This window comes from Malaclemys terrapin, chromosome 8 (genome assembly GCF_027887155.1).
Source record: "Malaclemys terrapin pileata isolate rMalTer1 chromosome 8, rMalTer1.hap1, whole genome shotgun sequence".
NCBI classification, from domain to species: Eukaryota; Metazoa; Chordata; order Testudines; family Emydidae; genus Malaclemys; species Malaclemys terrapin.
Window position 1 is genome coordinate 45,066,604 of NC_071512.1, and position 17,555 is coordinate 45,084,158.

General features: G+C 53.6%; 1 protein-coding gene across 2 annotated transcripts in view; it reads left to right on the forward strand.

Moving 5' to 3' along the window:
- The window catches only part of LOC128841628 (myomegalin-like), a 78,773-nt gene that overhangs the window by 11,225 nt on the left and 49,993 nt on the right, over window positions 1-17,555 (forward strand). Inside the window, exons 2-3 of one of the 2 annotated variants that reach the window (XM_054036859.1) lie at window positions 14,712-15,288; window positions 16,242-17,055. The exons of the other annotated variant lie outside the window; for it this stretch is intronic. Coding sequence (XP_053892834.1) covers window positions 14,874-15,288; window positions 16,242-16,531 — 705 coding nt within the window. The 5' untranslated portion in view covers window positions 14,712-14,873 and the 3' untranslated portion in view covers window positions 16,532-17,055. Of the gene's footprint in view, window positions 1-14,711; window positions 15,289-16,241; window positions 17,056-17,555 lie in introns of those variants that run through there. 2 annotated transcript variants of the gene reach the window in all.

A 17,555-nucleotide genomic window follows, 5' to 3' on the forward strand; every position in this document is an offset into this window, starting at 1 on the left:
CCCCTATACAGACAGCATGGGCTTCTCTCTGAGGGCAGAAATCTTTCGGCTTATGGGGCTAGTAGGGTTGTCTGGTATCCTGGACAGGTGCAGCTCAGTAGCTTGTCTGGCAGCCATATCTGATGATGTCTGGCTTGTCCAGACGGGACTCTGGCTACACTGGCCTGCTAGATGGGTTCTTCCAAGCTGTGCTGACTCCACAACCAACTCCTCTCATCTCTTCCCACCTTGAGGACATGAACCCAACTCTTCCTCTGGCCCCCGCTGCTGCCCTGTGAAAAACTCAGACCAGCTGCACTGGGATTTTGATTGAAACTCGGTCCCTCAGTAGCTGCTCGACTCCTTCTTCTGCTTCCCCCAGGGGTCTCCCAGGGCCGGTGCAAGGATGTTTCGCGCCCTAGGCGAAACTTCCACCTTGCGCCCTCCCCGAGCCCTGCGGCAGCTCCCCACCCCCCCACCCTGAGGCGCCCCCCCGAGGCAGCTCCCCACTCCCGCCTCCGCCCTGAGGCACCCCCCCCCCGCGGCAGCTCCCCACCCTTCCTGCCCCAGGGAGCCGTGCGGCAGTTCCCCACCCCAGTTCACCTCTGCTCCGCCCCCTCCCCAAGCCCTGTGGCAGCTCTCCACACCCCCCCTCTGCCCTGAGGCGCCTCCCCCGCAGCAGCTCCCCACCCCCCCTGGCCCGGGGAGCCATGCGCCAGTTCCCCACCCCAGCTCACCTCTGCTCCACCCCCTCCCCAAGCCCTGGGGCAGCTCCCCACCCCTCGCCCTGAAGCGCCTCCCCCATGGTAGCTCCTCCCCCCCCACCCGGGGAGCCATGCAGCAGCTCCCCACCCCACCCTGAGGCGCCCCCCCCCATGGCAGCTCCCCCTCCGCCTGGGGAGCTGTGCGGCAGCTCCCTACCCCAGCTCACCTCTGCTCCGCCTCCTCTCCCAGCACGCCGTCGCTGCTCCACTTCTCCCACCTCCCAGGCTTGCAGCGCCAATCACCTGTTTGGCACCGCAAGCCTGGGAGGGAGAGAAGCAGAGCGGGGTGGCATGCTCAGGGGAGGAGTCGGAGCGGAGGCGAGCTGGGGCGGGGAGTTCTCCTGCGTGCCGCCCCCCTCCCCTTACTTGCTGCAGGTGGCCCTCCCCGTGCCCCCCTGTCCCAGCTCCCTCTGCTTAAATGCCGACGATGACCGGGGCGGCTGAAGATCCAGCCGTTGCGATCGCCGCCGAAGAAAATACCGCCTCCCAAATGCTAGTGCCCTAGGCGACCACCTAGGTTGCCTAATAGGTTGCACCGGCCCTGGGGTCCCCCTGTAGCTGCTGATGGCAGAGGCCACTGCTACCCTGCCACTGACCTGACTCCTTCCCTGGTTCTCCCAGAGGAGTCTGGGGGACCAGACTTCTCCTGCTGCAGCAGCTGGGCTTCCTCCCTCAAGTCCTGCCCCTCCTGTTGATTTTCCCTGATTCCCTGAGCTGCTGCCCAGCTGCCTGCTGTGACCCAGGTCTGGAGCTGCCCCTCGGAGCCTGGGCCCCGCCCTTGGCCTGTCACAGAATGGAACGGTTCCCTGCAGCAGTGACTCATCCACCCCTCCCACTGCTTCCATTGCCAGGCTGTCCTGCATTCCCACCTCCTGCCTGGACCCGTGTCTGCCCCTCACAGCTGCTGGCTGGGCTCCCCCAGCCCGGCCACTCAGCCTCCAGGCCACTCAGCCTCCCTTCAGCAGCGTTGTCATGCCTCTCTGCTTGGCTCCTTGTTGGCGTTTAGCCTCTCTTGCCACCTCCTCAGGCCCAGCTGTGCTGGGGGAAGGGAGGTTAGTTCCTCTCTGGACAGGGCCGACTCCAGCTTTTTTGCCGCCCCAAGCAGCGAAGCGGGGAAAAAAAAAAACAAGCTAAAGCCGATCGGCGGCACTTCGGTGGGAGCTCAACCATGCCGCTTCATTCTTCGGCGGCAATTCAGCGGCTGGTCCTTCGTTCCCTCTCTTCCTCTTCAGTGGCACTTCGGCGGCAGCTCTCAGAGGAAGAGAGGGACTGAGGGACCCGCTGCCGAATTGTTGCCAAAGACCCGGACGTGCCGCCCCTTTCCATTGGCCGCCCCAAGCACCTGCTTCCTTCGCTGGTGCCTAGAGCCGGCCCTGTCTCTGGCCATGATGCTCCAGGTGAGTGTAACTCTCCTGGGCCAGGTGCCTGCTCCCCAGGCCTCTATTTGGGCTCAGTCAGCCCAGTGGCTTCCTATGCTTAGGTGACCCAAGTCCAGGCCCTCGGGGTTTGCACCCTGTGACAGGCTGGTGGGATCACTAGTGCAGGGGCACAGTGCTGTGTGGCCTGTCCCTGCCCCCTGGAGACAGCTCAGTGCTCTTGGGGCTGGAGGCCAGGAACTTGGGGAGGGCTCCTCTGCCCCCTGATAGTGACCTAGGACAAGTCACTTCCCCCAGACCTTTTAAACGTGGGGGCTAAGCCTAGGCCCTTTGCCCTTCATTTAGGCACCAGAACAGAAGCAGCCTGATCTCCGAGGTGCTGGGACCCACAGCTCCCGTCTGAGCCGGAGGAATTGCAGCTGCCTGCATCTCTGCCTACGGGCCCCTGATGCTGAGGTGCCGAACTCTGGAAACCCGAGTGTGCAGGCCTAGGCCTGCATCTCTCCCGTGTGTACCGCTTGTGGAGTTGGACTTGGGAACGTGCAGCTGCCACAGCCTGCTAATCAGTCCAGCTGACTTGGAGTGTGAGGTGCATTCGTTCAGGGGTGATGGCATCAGACAGACGCCTCTGTTGTTTGCAGCCAGCGATGCACCAGCACGGAGGCTGGGGGTGCAGAGAAAGCAGCTGTGTAACAAAGCTGACGTCTGGCTGTCTTGCTCTCTGCGTCTCCACTGTTTGGAGTGCGTTTGCACTGTCCCTCCTCTGTGGGCAGCAGGATTTGTGGCCGTTCTTCGGATAATTCCAGACTCTGCTGCAGGCCCAGTTTCTGTCCAGACCACAGGCTGAGACCAGACCAAAAATTGCCTGCCCAGAGTGCTGGAATGTGCAGCATGGGTGGGGGGGGGAGAGGGAGGCAGCCCCCTTCGAGACACCGTGCTGTTGAGACGTTACCTCCCACTGGAGACTGTTTCCATGGAGCTGTGACACAGGTGTAATAATCAGCTGGGCTTCTTCGGGTAATGCTGTCCATTTACCCACGGAACCTAGTGTGCGCATGTCACAGGTGCACGGCATCTTCAGACAGGATCCTGCACAGCAAGGGGGGAACAAAGGCTGGGAGGGTGGCAGATCAAGCAGGGACCCAATGGGAGACCCAGGATTTTCCTTTCTGGGCATCTGATGTGTGTAGAAAGCAGGCTGGCTCTCTCACTCGTCAGCATGGCAGCATTCGCAGCTCTGCACTTGCGGGGCTGGAGGCTGTGCTTTCCACCCCAGGAGCCTGCATAATGGGTCCTGCTCCCCTTCAATGGAATCCTTGTTGCTCTGCGCTAGTTGGGGGGGTGGCTGTGTACAGCACACAGCATGCTAGTGTGGTTGTTTGATGACTGTCCCGGGCTCCACCTCTGGCAAGGCTGACAGCTCAGCTTGTGCTGAGAAACCCGTGCCAGCCAGTCATCTGAGAGTCTGTGTGAGTCCTCTGTGTTTAGCTGCTCTCCCGGCCTGCTGCTCCAAGGTGAGCTGCGTTGGGACAGCCTGTGCTCTGTGATTTGGATAGAGACTCTCTGCGCCAAACAAGGCAGGAAGGAGACTGGCTTCTCTGCAGGGAGACGCTGTGCTTTTAGCTAGAAACACCTGGGCCCTTCTCCTTACGCAGCTTCTGAGCGTCAGTGAGGTGCTGTCCCCAGGAGCAAGCAGAGGGGCCGCAAGATGGAATGGGCTACAACAAGGAAAAGGTAAGTGCTGGGCCTGGTTTCTCCTTCTCGCCTCCTAAGCTGACTTAGCACAGACGGGTTGTAAATGTGACTTTCCTGTGCAAACCCCATGCAGGCTGCCTCTCAGAGTGGCTCTCGGGACCCTTCCAGTGATTGATCTCTCTCTGCCTCATTCTGCCATCCCGGGCTGTGCTGTCCCCCTGCAGCATGCCATGTGGGATGGAGCCCCATTGCTGGCTGCGGGAAGGCTGGGCACACACTCCCCGTGGCAGCTCACACGCACCTTAGCTCCAGTCCATGTGCACTGGACAGAGGGCTAGCCCTGCAGGCCAGTTAGAACCATTCGTGTCACCAGCAAAGCTCCTCTCTCCATACGCAGCATTTCACCCCCAGGCCAATCCATAGACAAGTCAGATAAGGTGGTGCTTGGTGTCCTGAAGCCATACTTCAAGCTGTGAGGCTGCCAGATCTCTCTGGCTACCTGGGCTGATCGGGATCAGTAGGTGGAAGGGGGCGCTGCTCAGCTGGTGGATGGATGACCGAAGGAACACCTAGATGCTTTGGGAAGTGCTGGGCTGGCGGACATCTGGCAGGTTCCATTTTAGAGCCTTGGCTGCTGTTTCAGTGGGTGTAGCCGTCCTTGTATAAAGTTTGTGGATCAGTTTCTAAGCGCTGGCATACACTTGAGCATTGACTGGAATCGTTATTTCATTGTAAACCCTGGGTTTACTCTTATTCCGGCATAGCTATTTTGGGACCTTTCCAAGGCAGACAAGGTGGGCATGGGAAAGTTCCCAGGAAAGCATTACTCTCTGTTTCAGTGAGAGCTGTAGCATTGCACTGATGTAGTGTCCAAGGTTGGCACTGATCTGTTATGTGCTCCCAGGAGAAGTGGGAGCATGGGAGCAGGCATGAAGGTGGCTGCGGGGGAGAGGGCTTTTAAGAAGGTGGATTTGCAGGAGTGACGGCAATGTGAGGCAATGATACCAGGCATGTCATGTTTGGGTCTGGTTGTGTCTCAGTTTGAGTGCCATAGACAGTTGCACTGCCAGTAAGCTAAGGATCATCCATTTAATCCCCTGGTGCAGGGTGTTCTTGGGGAGGGGTGGGTGGCTGTGAAATGGGCTTCCCACCTGGCCTGGTTGGAGCCTCGATTGTAACCTTGAGACCATGCTTGTCCCAGCCCCCTCGTCTGCTAGCATTTGCATGGGATGGAGAATGGGGGAGGAGTTGGGCTGGAGGCTTGCATTGCTGGGGCACTGGGGATGGAGCGGGAGGAAGCTGTTTTTTGTGTGTTTCTCAGCTGCATCCTCTGTATGTCCAACGCTCTGTATTGCACCTAGAGTGGAAGATGGGTGGAGACACTCTAGCCAAATCAGTTGTGCTAACTAGCCTCTGCCCTCCTGGCTCCCGCGCCATGTGCTGCTCCTGCACTGGGGGAATTCTCCCCTGCCCCGGTCAGGAATCTCTCCCTACCTTGTCTGACCCTGCTCAGAGCAGGTCTCCACCCTCCAGCCTCTGTTGCCTTGTCACCGCTGGAGCTCTCGTGTTGCGACCATTGGAGGGAATTGAGCCCAAGGCAGCAATGGTGGGAAATGTTTGACCAGAAGGCCTGTGTAGCAAAGGCTGTGAGCTGAATGGGATCCTTCCTTCCTTCCTTCAGCAAAGTCCCAGGTGAAGTGTAGCTTGGCAGGGCCACACCAGCCCCTCGGGGACATCTGTGCAACCCTGCTGTCTTCGAATGAGGCCATCAGTTCCCTGCGGAGCCCCAGTGCCATCAGTGGGTTTGTCTGACGAAGACGTGGTGAACAGTTTGGCTGGGGCGGTAGGCGAGCTGCAATCCAGCCTGCCCAGGCTATGGATATGTCCACAGACACTGACTTTTGTTTTTGCTGGTGGGTGCTCGCTGCTCTCCACCGCCTCTCCCACAGAGGGTGGGCGTGGCCTTGGGGGGAGAGGCCAAGCAGGGATGGTGGGCGGGGCCTCAGGGGAAAGAGGATGAGTGGGGGCAGGGCCTTGGGGCAGAGCATGGAGGGCGGGGCCCACAAAAGATTAATCCGTCTCTTATCAGAGGGGTAGCCATGTTAGTCTGGATCTGTAAAAAGCGACAAAGAGTCTTGGGGCACCTTAGACTAACAGACGTATTGGAGCATAAGCTTTCGTGGGTGAATACCCACTTCGTCAGATGCATGTAATCCGTCTCTGCGGGTGCTGAGCACCCCCTATTTTTTTCAGTGGGTGCTTGAGCCTCAGAGCACCCATGGAGTTGGCACCTATGGATATACACTGTATCTACCCTGGGAGTTGGGTGGGCGATGCCCAGCGAGGAGACAGAATCACGCTAGTTCCCCCGGAGATTGGGTGCTAAAAATAGACTGTAGCTGTGGAGCACAAGCGGTGGGATGGCAAGTGTGTGCCCATCGGAGACACTAGGTACATCCTCAGGATGACTACCCGCTCCCACTGCTTGCGCTGCAGTGGCTGCTCTGTATCTTTAGCACACTAGCTCGATGAGGGCTAGCTGAGTATGGCTCCTTGAGCTGGAAATAGGACCCTGAACTTGCAGTGTTGATGTACCCTGTGTCTTCTCTGCAGCAAAAAACCTAACTCCATTTAAAATCCTTTGACATAGCTAGTTGAGATAAATGCCACATGGAGGAGTTAGGCTGAGCTCAGCTGGCTACACTGAGTTAAGAACTACCGGTGCCTTGTCTCCAGTAGGATTTCACAGCAATTGAGCTCTCCCCAGCTCTACATGTTGCACCTTTTTTTGCAACAAAGACAGACCTTCGGTCTTAGCTGCATTGGCTCTGCAGGGCTAATAGGAATAAAAAGTACCAAAAATGGAATATTGCTATCACAGCGTAACTCTTGTAGTCCCTTTGCTTGTGTGCTTCATTTCTTTTTGGTGTTTTAATGACATAGCTTGATGCTTTGGTGAATGCAGGAGTGATCTAGGATGGAGGCTCCTAACGTTTGGGTTAGCTCCCCAGGACCTTCCCCAAGTGAAGAGGAATATTGCTTTGGAAACATGCAAACGTTGGCATATTGCCTAGTTCCAGTTATCCTCCCTTACAGTGGAAGATAACTGGTCTCAGCTAAGTATACTCTCTACGTCTGTATAGGTTCTTGTGTTACAGTTAGGAGAGTGTGATAAAACATTTCAAACCGTGTGGGGGGATGTGGTATTAATTTTTTGATTTGTCTAATGTAGGGTGACCAGATGTCCAGATTTTATAGGAACAGTCCCGATTTTGGGGTCTTCTTCTTATATAGGCTCCTATTACCCCTTATCCCTGTCCCGAGTTTTCACACTTGCTGTCTGGTCACCTTAGTGACCAGTGTTCATTAAGGGTGCAGTTTGTGGTGTATTGAGAATGGGGTTAAAATGACTAGCTATCACTTTAAGAGTAAGGTGTTTCCCAAGCCTGCTTGCAGGCTAAGGGGCTCTGTAGAAAAGCATGTGATCTGGGCCTTCAGCAGGCAGTCTGCAAAGAGCAAAGTCAGTGAGTTGTGCCACTCTGCCTTAGGGAGCAGCCTGCTTTGTCTCTCTCTGTTTTTGGTTCTTGCGTGTTAAGTTTCTGGATGCTAAGCAGTGAAGTCATGGAAACCTTCCTGAAAGATAAAAACATAAAACATGCTAACTTCTCTTTGTGTGCGGTGAATGAAAGACAGTTAACCACAATGCAGGGGCCCCCTGCGTCCGCCTTGGCTTGAGTGGAGGTTGATGGATCAGCTGCTTGGACATGAGGGTGAATTTCATCCTCGTTTCATTTTGAATTTCTTCCTTCTGCAGCTGCCAGGCAAAAAGTTTTGCTCTTTTATTCACCTACTAATGTGCTTTAGCTTAGTAAATTGTAATGCTGTTTCTCCTTTTGGGGGCTCATGTACTTGTCTAGTGCTGTGTAAAGTGATGACCATTCCTGTCTCTCTGTTGTGGGGTGTGTGTGTGTGAATTTGTAAATAATCGATTACATTGATTTCCTGTGTATACCCCCATTGTGGGATTTATAAGAGTTGTGCACGTGCAATACCTCTGGCATGGAGCTTTCTTCCTCAGCTCATGAATTGTACATGAGCTGGGGAAGGTCACACTGCGTATGTGTGTGTCTGACAGGTGAAGCAGTGTCCTGTGTGAGCTCCTGCCTCATAGCTCCTAACTTCTGCGGGAGAAGAGCTTTCCTGTGACTTCCGGAGGTACACAGGGCAGCTCCTATTGGGCCCCATTGGCCTGCATCTTGCAGAGTCACTTAGGCCTGGTCTACACTACGGGTTTAGGTCGACTTTAGCAGCGTTAAATCGAATTAAGCCTGGACACGTCCACACGACGAAGCCCTTTCTTTCGACTTAAAGGGTCCTTTAAACCGGTTTCTTTACACCACCTTCGACGAGGGGATTAGCGATAAAATCGGCCTTTGCGGGTCGGAATTGGGGTAGTGTGGACGGAATTCGACGTTATTGGCCTCCGGGAGCTATCCCACAGTGCTTCATTGTGACTGCTCTGGACAGCACTCTCAACTCAGATGCACTGACCAGGTAGACAGGAAAAGACCCGCGAACGTTTGAATTTCATTTCCTGTTTGCTCAGTGTGGAGAGCACAGGTGACCACGCAGAGCTCATCAGCACAGGTAACCGTGATGGAGTCCCAGGATCGCAAAAGAGCTCCAGCATGGACCGAACGGGAGGTACGGGATCTGCTCGCCATATGGGGAGATGAAGCAGTGATAGCTGAACTCCGTAGCAGTAAAAGAAATGGCAAAGTATTAGAAAAGGTCTCCAACGCCATGAAGGACCAAGGCCATAACAGGGACACACAGCAGTGCCGCGTGAAAATTAAGGAGCTACGGCAAGCTTACCACAAAGCCAGAGAAGCAAACGGAAGGTCCGGGGCAGAGCCGCAAACTTGCCGCTTCTACGCGGAGCTGCATGCCATTCTAGGGGGTGCAGCCACCACTACCCCAACCGTGTGCTATGACTCCGTCAATGGAGAAACACACAGGGAAGACGGTTCGGGGAACGAGGAAGATGAGGATGGAGGTACTGTAGGTAGCTCACAGCAGCAAGGAAGAGGAGAAACCGGTTTCCCCAACAGCCAGGATATGTTTGTGACCCTGGACCTGGAACCAGTAACCCCCGAACTCACCCAAGACCCTCAGGGCACACAGGAGACCTCTGGTGAGTGTACCTTTGTAAATATTTGTAAACATTACACATGGTTTAAAAGCAAGCGTGTTTAATGATTAATTTGCCCTGGCAATCGTGGCCAGTACATCTACTGGAAAAGTCTGTTAACGTGTATGGGGATGGAGCGGAAATCCTCCAGGGACATCTCCAGAAAGCTCTCCTTCATGTACTCCAGGCCAGTAGCACGTAGTCTGGAATCATTGCATAACAAAGCATGGCAGCGTATGGTCCCGGTGTTTGCTGTCATGCAGACAATATCCATTCCTTATCTCTCTTTGTTATCCTCAGGAGAGTGATATCATTCACGGTCACCTGGTTGAAATGGGGTGATTTTATTAAGGGGACATTCAGAGGTGCCCGTTCCTGCTCTTCTGAACAGAAATGTTCCCCGCTGTTAACCACGCGGTGGGGGGAGGGGTGAAGTGATCATCCCAGAGAATCGTGTGTGTGTGTGGGGGTGGTTTACTTGGGTTTGTGCTGCATGTTAACCGGGAAACCGCAGTCCCTCCTTTTACATTGAAAACCCATTTTAAATGGCCAACCCAATTCATCCTTGATATGGGAAATGAGCTGCTGTTTGAAACCTTTCCCGCATGTTAAGAAGGTTAAAAAAGCCAAAAGACTGTGGCCTACCATGACTGCCTGCAAGCCGAAATATGTTGCCTGGGGCACTGCGTGAGTGATCTCTCATACCAAACCGGCAGGCAGAGGAAAAATGCGACCTTGTAATGAAAGAGTGTACCCATTGTTCTCTAAAATGTGTCTTTTTTAACCACCTCTCCCTTCTCCTCCACCAGCTGCAAATGTTTCTCCTTCGCAGAGGCTAGTGAACATTAGAAAGAGAAAACGTAGGACGTGGGACGATATGTTCACGGAGCTGCAGATATCCTCCCACGCTGATAGAGCACAGCAGAATGCGTGGAGGCAGTCAATGTCCGACATGAGAAAAGCACAATATGAACGAGAGGAGAGGTGGTGGGCTGAATGGCGGGATGAAAAGAGCAAGTGGCGGGCTGAAGATGATAGGTGGCGTCAGCTTGCAGACAGACGGCAAGAGTCAATGCTCCGTCTGCTGGAGCATCAAACTGATATGCTCGAGCGTATGGTTGAGCTGCAGGAAAGGCAGCAGGAGCAGAGACCGCCGCTACAGCCCCTGTTTAACCAACAGCCCTCCTCCCCAAATTCCATAGCCTCCTCACCCAGACGCCCAAGAACACGGTGGGGGGGCCTCCGGCCACCCAGTCACTCCACCCCAGATGATCGCCCAAGCATCAGAAGGCTGGCCTTCAATAAGAGTTAAAGTTTTAAAATGCAGTGTGTCCTTTTCCATCCCTCCTCCCCCACCCATCCCAGGCTACCTTGGCAATTATCCCCCTACTTCTGTGAGGAACTAATAAAGAATGCATGAATGTGAAAAAACAATGACTTTATTGCCTCTGCAAGCGGTGCTCGAATTGGGGAGGGAAGGGTGGGGTGGGGTGGTTGGTTTACAGGGAAGTAGAGTGAACCGGGTCGGGGGGGGGGGTTGGAGGGTTCATCAAGGAGAAACAAACAAAAGTTTCACACAGTAGCCTGGCCAGTCACAAAACTCGTTTTCAAAGCTTCTCTGATGCGCACCGCGCCCTGCTGTGCTCCTCTAACCGCCCTGGTGTCTGGCTGCGCGTAATCAGCGGCCAGGCGAGTTGCCTCAACCTCCCACCCCGCCATAAATGTCTCCCCCTTACTCTCACAGATATTGTGGAGCGCACAGCAAGCAGCAATAACAATGGGGATATTCTTTTCGCTGAGGTCTGAGCGAGTCAGTAAGCTGCGCCAGCACGCTTTTAAACGTCCAAATGCACATTCCACCACCATTCGGCACTTGCTCAGCCTGTAGTTGAACAGGTCCTGACTACTGTCCAGGCTGCCTGTGTACGGCTTCATGAGCCATGGCATTAAGGGGTAGGCTGGGTCCCCAAGGATCACGATAGGCATTTCAACATCCCCAACGGTTACTTTCTGGTCCGGGAAGAAAGTCCCTTCCTCCAGCTTTCGAAACAGACCAGAGTTCCTGAAGACGCGAGCATCATGTACCTTTCCCGGCCATCCCACGTTGATGTTGGTGAAACGTCCCTTGTGATCCACCAGGGCTTGCAGCAGCATTGAAAAGTACCCCTTGCGGTTTATGTAGTCGGTGGCTTGGTGCTCCGGTGCCAAGATAGGGATATGGGTTCCGTCTATGGCCCCACCACAGTTTGGGAATCCCATTTCAGCAAAACCATCCACTATTGCCTGCACGTTGCCCAGAGTCACTACCCTTGATATCACCAGGTCTTTCATTGCCCTGGCAACTTGGATCACAGCAGCCCCCACCGTAGATTTGCCCACTCCAAATTGATTCCCGACTGACCGGTAGCTGTCTGGCGTTGCAAGCTTCCACAGGGCTATCGCCACTCGCTTCTCAACTGTGAGGGCTGCTCTCATCTTGGTATCCTGGCGTTTCAGGGCAGGGGAAAGCAAGTCACAAAGTTCCATGAAAGCGCCCTTACGCATGCGAAAGTTTCGCAGCCACTGGGAATCGTCCCACACCTGCAGCACGATGCGGTCCCACCAGTCTGTGCTTGTTTCCCGGGCCCAGAATCGGCGTTCCACGGCATGAACCTGCCCCAGTGACACCATGATTTCCACATTGCTGGGGCCTGTGCCTTGTGAGAGGTCTATGTCCATGTCAATTTCCTCATCACTCTCTTCGCCGCGCTGCAATCGCCTCCTCGGCTGGTCCGGGTTTCGCCTTGGCATGTCCTGGCTCTGCATATACTCCAGGACAATGCGCGTGGTGTTCATAGTGCTCATAATTGCCGCGGTGATCTGAGCGGGCTCCATGATCCCAGTGCTAGCTATGGCACCTGGTCAGAAAAAAGGCGCGAAACTAGTATCTGATGGACCAGGAGAAGGAGGGAGGGCCGAGTGACGACATGGCGTACAGGTACAGGGAATTAAAATCAAGAAAGGTGGCTGTGCATCAGGGAGAAACACAAACAACTGTCACACAGAATGGTCCCCCCAAAGATTAAACTGAAAACCCTGGGCTTAGCAGGCCGTTGATTTCACGGAGGAAGGGGAAGCAAATGAATACAGAACAAATCTATTTTTTACATCTTAAGCTGGCAGCCGACGGTGCAGCATGACTGATAGCCTCTGCAGTACGATGACGACGGATACCAATCGTAATATACCATCTTCTACCAAAAGGCAAGGGGCTGCTGCTGTGTAGCAATGCAGCCCCACGTCTGCCAGCCCCACGTCTGCCAGCACCCAGATCGCCCTCTTCTGGGTGCTTAGCAGACAATACTGGGCAATTGGCAGAAAATAGTATACTACGACTGATAGCCATCATCATCGAGACAGTAGCATGTCTGCCCAGGTGCCCATGATTGACAGCCACTGCAGTACGACGACGACGGATACCAATCGTAATATACCATCTTCTACCAAAAGGCAAGGGGCTGCTGCTGTGTAGCAATGCAGCCCCACGTCTGCCAGCCCCACATCTGCCAGCACCCAGATCACCCTCTTCTGGGTGCTTAGCAGACAATACTGGGCAATTGGCAGAAAATAGTATACTACGACTGATAGCCATCATCATCGAGACAGTAGCATGTCTGCCCAGGTGCCCATGATTGACAGCCACTGCAGTACGACAACGACAGATACCAGTCGTAATATACCATCTTCTACCAAAGGGCAAGGGGCTGGTGCAATGCAGCCCTACGGCTGCCAGCCCCACGGCTATTAGTCATGCTATACCGTCTACCGCCAAAAGGCAGTTAGCAGCTGCTGCTGTGTAGCAATGCAGTCCCACGTCTGCCGGCACCCAGAGGACATATGGTGACGGTGAGCTCAGCTGAGCTGAGCGGGCTCCATGCTTGCCGTGGTATGTGGTCTGCACAGGTAACCCAGGTAAAAAGGCGCGAATCTATTGTCTGCCGTTGCTGTGACGGAGGGGGAGGGGCCTGACGACATGTACCCAGAACCTCCCGCGACACTGTTTTGCATCATCCGGGCATTGGGATCTCAACCCAGAATTCCAATGGGGGGCGGAGACTGCGGGAACTGTGTGCAATGCTCCGGAAGTCGACGCTAGCTCCATGATCCCAGTGCTAGCTATGGCGCCTGGTCTGAAAAAAGGCGCAAAACTAGTATCTGACGGACTAGGGGAAGGAGGGAGGGCGGGCCGAGTGACGACATGGCGTACAGGTACAGGGAATTAAAATCAAGAACGGTGGCTGTGCATCAGGGAGAAACACAAAGAACTGTCACACAGAATGGTCCCCCCAAAGATTAAACTGAAAACCCTGGGCTTAGCAGGCCGTTGATTTGATGGAGAGAGGGGAAGCAAATGATAACAGAGCAAATCTATTTTTTACATCTTAAGACGACGGTGCAGCGTGACTGATAGCCCTCGGCATCTTTGTGGGTGCTTGGCAGCAAATACTGGGCGCTTGGCAGTTAGTGTATTACGATGGCCTTCAGGCCTATTGCACAATCTGCTGCTCAGGGAAGATTCTGCTAATGTGCGATGATCCAACTTGTAATAGGACAGTTACCAGTCTACTGCCAAAAGGCAAGGGGCTGGTGCAATGCAGCCCCACAGCTGCCAGCACCCAGATCGCCGATGAAGGCTACCAGTCTACTGCACCGTCTACTGCCAAAAGGCAGTTAGCAGCTGCTGCTGTGTAGCAATGCAGTCCCACGTCTGCTGGCACCCAGAGGACATATGGTGACGGTGAGCTCAGCTGAGCTGAGCGGGCTCCATGCTTGCCGTGGTATGTTGTCTGCACAGGTAACCCAGGTAAAAAGGTGCGAATCTATTGTCTGCCGTTGCTGTGACGGAGGGGGAGGGACCTGACGACATGTACCCAGAACCTCCCGCGACACTGTTTTGCATCATCCGGGCATTGGGATCTCAACCCAGAATTCCAATGGGGGGCGGAGACTGCGGGAACTGTGGGATAGCTGTGGGATAGCTACCCATAGTGCAATGCTCCGGAAGTCGACGCTAGCCTCAGTACTGTGGACGCGGTCCGCCGACTAGAGCACTTAGAGCATTTTATGTGGGGACACACACAATCGGCTGTATACAACCGATTTCTATAAAACCGGCTTCTATAAATTCGAACTAATTTCGTAGTGTAGACATACCCTTACACTGTGCAAAGGGAAGTTAAGACACTACCAGGTCAGAGCCATGTCCCTTGTTGGTTTTGCATAGGCATGGATGGTGACCCGATGGGAGAGCCTGTGTAGGGAAGGGCGCTCTGGGGGTGGCTGGGCCAATGAATCCATATCCTGGAATCTCCTTTCTTCTCTCCAAAACCTACCTAGCCTAAGGCCTGGTCTACACTAGGAGTTTATCTTGAATTTAGCAGCTTTAAACCAAATTAACCCTGCACCCGTCCACACAACGAAGCCCTTTACTTGGATATAAAGGGTTCTTAATATTGATATCTGTACTCCTCCTCGATGAGGGGAGTAGTGCTGAAATCAGTATTGCCATTTCGGATTAGGGTTAGTGTAGCCGCAATTCGACAGTATTGGCCTCCGGGAGCTATCCCACAGTGCACCATTATGGACAGCAATCTGAACTCGGATGCACTGGCCAGGTAGACAGGAAAAGCCCTGCAAACTTTTGAATTACATTTCCTGTTTGCCCAGCGTGCAGAACACAGGTGACCATGCAGAGCTCATCAGCACAGCTAACCATGCAGTCCGAGAATCGAAAAAGAGCACCAGCGTGGACCGTACGGGAGGTACTGGATCTGATCGCTATATGGGGAGAGGATTCAGTGCTAGCAGAACTACGTTCCAAAAGACAAAATGCCAAAACATTTGAAAAAAATCTCCAAGGGCATGATGGAGAGAGGCCACAATAGGGACTCACTACAGTGCTGCGTGAAAGTTAAGGAGCTCAGACAAGCCTATCAAAAAACAAAGGAGGCAAACGGTTGCTCCGGGTCAGAGCCGCAGACATGCCGCTTCTATGTTGAACTGCATGCAATTCTAGTGGGGGCTGCCACCACTACCCCACCTCTGACTGTGGATTCCGAGGCGGGGGTAATCTCAGCCATGCCTGAGGATTCTGCGAATGGGGAAGAGGAGGAGGTGGAGGAGGATGACGAGCTTGCGGAGAGCACACAGCACTCCGTTCTCCCCAACAGCCAGGATCTTTTTCTCAGCCTGACTGAAGCACCCTCCCAACCCCCAGACAATGAGGCCATGGAAGGGACCTCCGGTGAGTGTACCTTTGTAAATATAAAACATGGTTTAAAAGCAAGCGTTTTTTAATGATTAATTTGCCCTGAGGACTTGGCCACGATACATTCGTGGCCAGTACAGCTACTGGAAAAGTCTGTTAACGTGTCTGGGGATGGAGCGGAAATCCTCCAGGGACATGTCCATGAAGCTCTCCTGGAGGTACTCCAAAAGCCTTTCCATAAGGTTTCTGGCAGTGCAGCCTTATTCCGTCCTCCATGGTAGGACACTTGACCACGCCATGCTAGTAGCAAGTAATCTGGTATCATTGCCTGACAAAGCCTGGCAGCGTATGGTCCCGGTGTTTGCTGGCATTCAAGCAACATCCGTTCTTTATCTCGCTGTGTTATCCTCAGGAGAGTGATATCGTTCATGGTAACCTGGTTGAAATACGGAAATTTAATTAAGGGGACAGAGGTGACCGTTCCTACTGGGCTGTTTGCCTGTGGCTGAAAAGAAATCCTTCCCTGCAGTTAGTCAAGTGGGGGGGGGGAGGGAGAGGGAGGGAATCTTCCCTGATACCAGCCACGCTGTGGGGGGAGGGATAAAGCGATCATCCCAGAGAATTGGATTGGGGGGGGTTAGTTTGGTTTCTGCTGTTGCACGTTAACAGGAAAACCGCAGCACCCAACGGGCTTTGCTTGGTATGTGGGAAAGGAGGGCGCTGCTTGTAGAAAAGCTGCAGAAGCCGAAAGACAGTGGCTTACCATGGCCGCATGCAAGCCAAATTCTGTTGCCCAGACCTGCGTCTGTGCTCTCTAACACCAAAGCCGCAGGCACTCAATATTAAAAGATGCAAAATGTGACCTTGTACCAAAATCACATGTGCTATGTAATGTGAATAGTGTTGTTCACCGTGAAAGAGTATAAGCATTGTTCTGTAAAATGTATCTTTTTAAATACTTCTCTCCCTTTTTTCCCTCCCTCCCACAGCTGCAAATTTTTCAAGCCTCCCTCCTCCGTCCCAAAGGCTATCTCAGATAAGGCGTCAAAAAAAGAGGACGCGAGATGAAATGTTCTCGGAAATCATGGAATCCACCCGCAATGAAAGAGCTCATCTGAATGAGTGGAAGGACACGGTATCAAAGTACAGGAAAGATGCCAGTGAATGTGAGGCCATGAGGGATGCTCGAGATGAGAAGTGGCAGGCTGCAACGCTGGGGCTGCTGCGGGATCAAACGGACATGCTCCGGCTGTACGGGGAGACTTTGGCAAACCAGTAAAGTGCCTAAAACCACTTTGGGTTATTGTTAAAAAGCAACCTAGTCAGCAAGCTGTAAATTGGCCAGTCAGCAAACTCAGCTTGACCAAGGCAGGAGGGAAGGGGGTTTTGGGGTGCCATGGAAGGGGCAGCTTGACCCCGCATCCTTCCTGATAAGAATTGTGTTGAAGTTGCTGATACATGCATTTTAAAAGAGCAGGAATATCTATTGGGGTCTCAGAGCTGCAGACTCTGGAAAACCCACACCTGGTTCATCAATAATCAGAAGGAGTCTCTTGCTTGAAACTGCTTACTGGACAAGTTTTCTTTAAGGGACATGTCACTGTATTAAGGGGAAAAAGCTTGAGATAGGTAGGACTCCTTTGGAGGTGGGACTCTTTGGGACTGGCCTGTCCCTCTGGCTGCATCTTGTGTTCTCCACCGGCAGATGGGCTGCGACTGTGCCTCTTGAAATCCACACTCAGCTTTGGTAATTATCAAGGGTTGGGGGTGTTTTACTAATCTTGTTGCGGACGTGTGTAAGTGCTTGAGACTAGTAAAGTTTAGCTTTAAATGAAAGCATTCTTGTGTTGTCCTGTTTGTGCCAGCCATCTATAGGTCGGACGGCCGTGTCTCCCCTGATTTATTTCCTGACACCTCCTCGCACAGAGTAAAATTACCAAGAGCTTTGGTTTGAAAGAACCCCGGGTAACACGGCGTCTGGTGGAGCTTCAGGAACGGCAGCAGGACCACAGAGTGCCGCTGCAGCCGCTGTATAACCTCCCTCCCCCCTCACTATGTTCCATAGCCTCCTCACCCAGACGTGTAAGAATGCGGGGGGCGCGAAGGGGGGAGGCTCCGTGCACCCTCCCAATCCACCCCAGTGGAAGCCCAACCAAAAGGCTGTCATTACTTTGAACCTTTTTAGTGGCCTTTTCCTTCCCTCCTAGCCTCCTCCCAAACCCCACCCAGGCTACCTTGTCAGTTCTCTTCCTCTTTTTATAATCAATTAATAAAGAATGCATGATTTTTAAACTATAGTGACT